The sequence below is a fragment of the Sphaeroforma arctica genome, assembly GCF_001186125.1.
Source record: "Sphaeroforma arctica JP610 unplaced genomic scaffold supercont1.102, whole genome shotgun sequence".
Taxonomy (NCBI): domain Eukaryota; class Ichthyosporea; order Ichthyophonida; genus Sphaeroforma; species Sphaeroforma arctica.
The window spans coordinates 1-3,001 of record NW_014040456.1 but is presented as its reverse complement, the minus strand read 5'-3'; the positions used below and the strand labels follow the sequence as shown (position 1 = coordinate 3,001).

Sequence of the window (3,001 nt, the reverse complement as noted above, 5' to 3'; positions counted from 1 at the left end):
ATACACACACACACACATATATATATATATATATATATATATATATATATGTATATAAATATATATATATGTGTAAATATGATAATACATTCACGTATAAATAAGATACATAAAACTTTCGTAGAGCAGTTCATTCAGATGCAAAGTTACGTACGCAATGTCTACCACATAAACATATACTTCGCATACCCAAGGATTCTTTGGCGTTTTACTTTTAGTCATTTAATTGTTTACACGTATGAGGGGCATATAATTTGTTTTTGCCAACGCCGTTATAGTTGATAATGGTTTCGTATTTAAATTGAGACCGTTTGTTGGCCAAATACTGACCTCCTATATACCCATTGATGTTATGTATCTTTTATCGGCATTTTTACGTGTACCGAACTGTTGGATTTGCCAAAATGCTATACATCAACTGATATACCTCGAAAACGTAGACAACTGGCAGATGTAGAGAATGTGACCGTTCTCTCGGCAGAGCTCAGTGTACCAGGCTTATGAAGTTCGTTACGTTTTCCTACGGACATATAAGGATGTACAACAAACCGGTAAGGTCAGTAAAGCTTTGCCAAACGTATATGAAGTTGAATGCAGTCTCCCCCAGCCCCGAACATATGGACGGGACGCTGAGTTTAGTATAACACCGGAAGAACCCGGTAGCTCAAGGGTGTTAAAAAAATAGTTGGAAACAAGAATCCTTGTCAGAGCTGAAGTATATACGCACCAATTGACCATTTATGATGAAACACTATGAAAGTGGTATATTCGCAGGGATCATCAATGTACAGCATGGGAGACAGAGTACTGAATAGACCCTAATGCTATGAATTGGTAGATATATCAGAATTCAAGGACCTAAATGATCTAAAGCAAAATTATATCTTCTGCATTTCTTCTACTTGTGGAAGAATGTTATACAAATGTACTGACGTCTGTTTATGGTGGAATCTATTGTATTCTGTGCTCGATAACAAGTACGAGTAGACGCAGTCTATGATACCAGCGCATACAGCACACTTTACTAATATTGTATTGTTCAATATATACTTGTAAATTCTACCCGTAGACCAGTATTAGTGTAGGTATTGTAATAGAGGGTGGTGTGCATGGCTTCATTTGTGGGTTGGGGATAGTTGTATGCAGGCAGAAGAGCAAAAGCTTGGCAACCTAGGTATATATCTGAGCACCTGTGAGGTGGACTATGTGAAGGAACTGGTCACCTAAAGTGTCAGTTGATATACGGCTGGTTTAGACCCAGAAAAACGTCAACCAAAACAAAGTTGTATACCATAAAGCACCATAGACTTACAAACATCCAATAGATAATTGCTTGTCGAGACCAGTACTATGGCATTCTAAGGAGAGAATAGTCGTGGTCCAATGTGGCCGTGCAAGCTGAATGGTATGTAGGTAGAAATCACCATGCTCACGACGTGATGTACGGTGATGACAGTACAGCAGTGAACGAGTGTTGTCATACTATGCTGATATATATATATATATACGTCGGGTGTGCGATTACTCACTTTGACAAGTGCTGTGAAAATCTTGTCACTGAGCTTGAGCCTCTCCTTGCAGTCGTCGAGCTGCACACCATCAGCGAGCGTGGAAGTCAAATTCATCAGTAGTAGTCCATACCATAAGTACAACTCAATAGTTGTCAAAGTTGGATACAATAAAGAGTGCAAGAAAGGTCAAAGCGAGTGACTACGACCAGCATTGGGTCGTACACATAGCAGAAATATATATATATCTAAATATCTATATATATATATACATATATACATATATATATATACATATATACATATATACATATATATATATATATATATTTATATATAAATATATACATACATATATATATATATATATGTATATATATATATGTATGTACATATGTGTATGTTTATACATATTTATATATATATTTAAATATATATATTTATATTGATATATAAATATATATATATATATATGTGTGTATGTGTGTGTGTGTGTGTGTGTTCATGAAAAGTTTCTTGCATACAAACATAATGTAAGCGACAGTTTGCTTGACGTTTATATTTGATATGATTTTTTTTCTCGTTTAGTCTCAAGTTCACATGCCGTGTATGCTTCTAGATAAACATACAAACGAGAGATGTGTGCGTATTAGTGGCACTTACAGTAACGTAGGGTCCGGTGCTCCTTTCTTCTATAATTAAATCGGCTCGTTTAGGACCAACCCCTCTTAATTCCTGTGAATTGGACCAGAAATAATACAAAACTCGTGAATGTCACGCTTCCAAAATCAGGTCGGAGACTACACGCACAAATGTCAATTTTGGGCTTTCAAAGATTGAAAACTTCAAATATGCACACGCCTATGTTGCCTAGACAACCTAGACACGACAGGCAGATACGCCTGTGTTTTAAATACAATTATTTCTGGTATCTTTTTTTGACGTGACAAATGGAGCCATTTGTTCGGGAAACCATAGAGAAAACCCACACTTTCAGGGAACAATAATTCAGAAATGTGCATAAATCCATGTACATACAGACAGCTTGCGACAGCTTGTACATACAGACAGCTTGCATTGATGCGCGCATATAGATAAAATAGTTCACGCATTTGACTCGAGCACTCATATATACAAACACATGCCAAAGAAATGAGTCAAATAGATACATCCACAATCCATGCATTTAACAGACACATACATAATACATGCATACACACAAACATACATCCATACATACATACATTATTACATGCATACACACATATACGTACTCTTTCTATCTTTCAGTCATACCTTTCGTAGCCGCTTCACAGGGTAAGTGTTTAAAGATTGCAACAGCCGCTCTTCGAGCATGTTGACTAATTCCTTATCCAATTTTAGTGCAATACCAGTCCCCGAGCCGGACTGTGTGGCATTTGTAAAATAATTCACAATTAGATTAATTCAGAAATTGATAAAAACAGTATACTTTGATATATATACATATATAT

General features: G+C 36.0%; 1 protein-coding gene across 1 annotated transcript; it reads right to left on the bottom strand.

The window, feature by feature from the left end:
- Positions 1-382: 382 nt before the first annotated feature.
- SARC_02303 (hypothetical protein) lies at positions 383-2,245 on the bottom strand (the record flags this gene model as incomplete). The annotated part of the gene is made up of 3 exons (XM_014303928.1): positions 383-520; positions 1,530-1,589; positions 2,172-2,245. Coding segments are annotated over 3 exons (170 nt in total), but the record flags the coding sequence as incomplete, so codon positions are not given.
- Between the last annotated feature and the right edge of the window lie 756 nt (positions 2,246-3,001).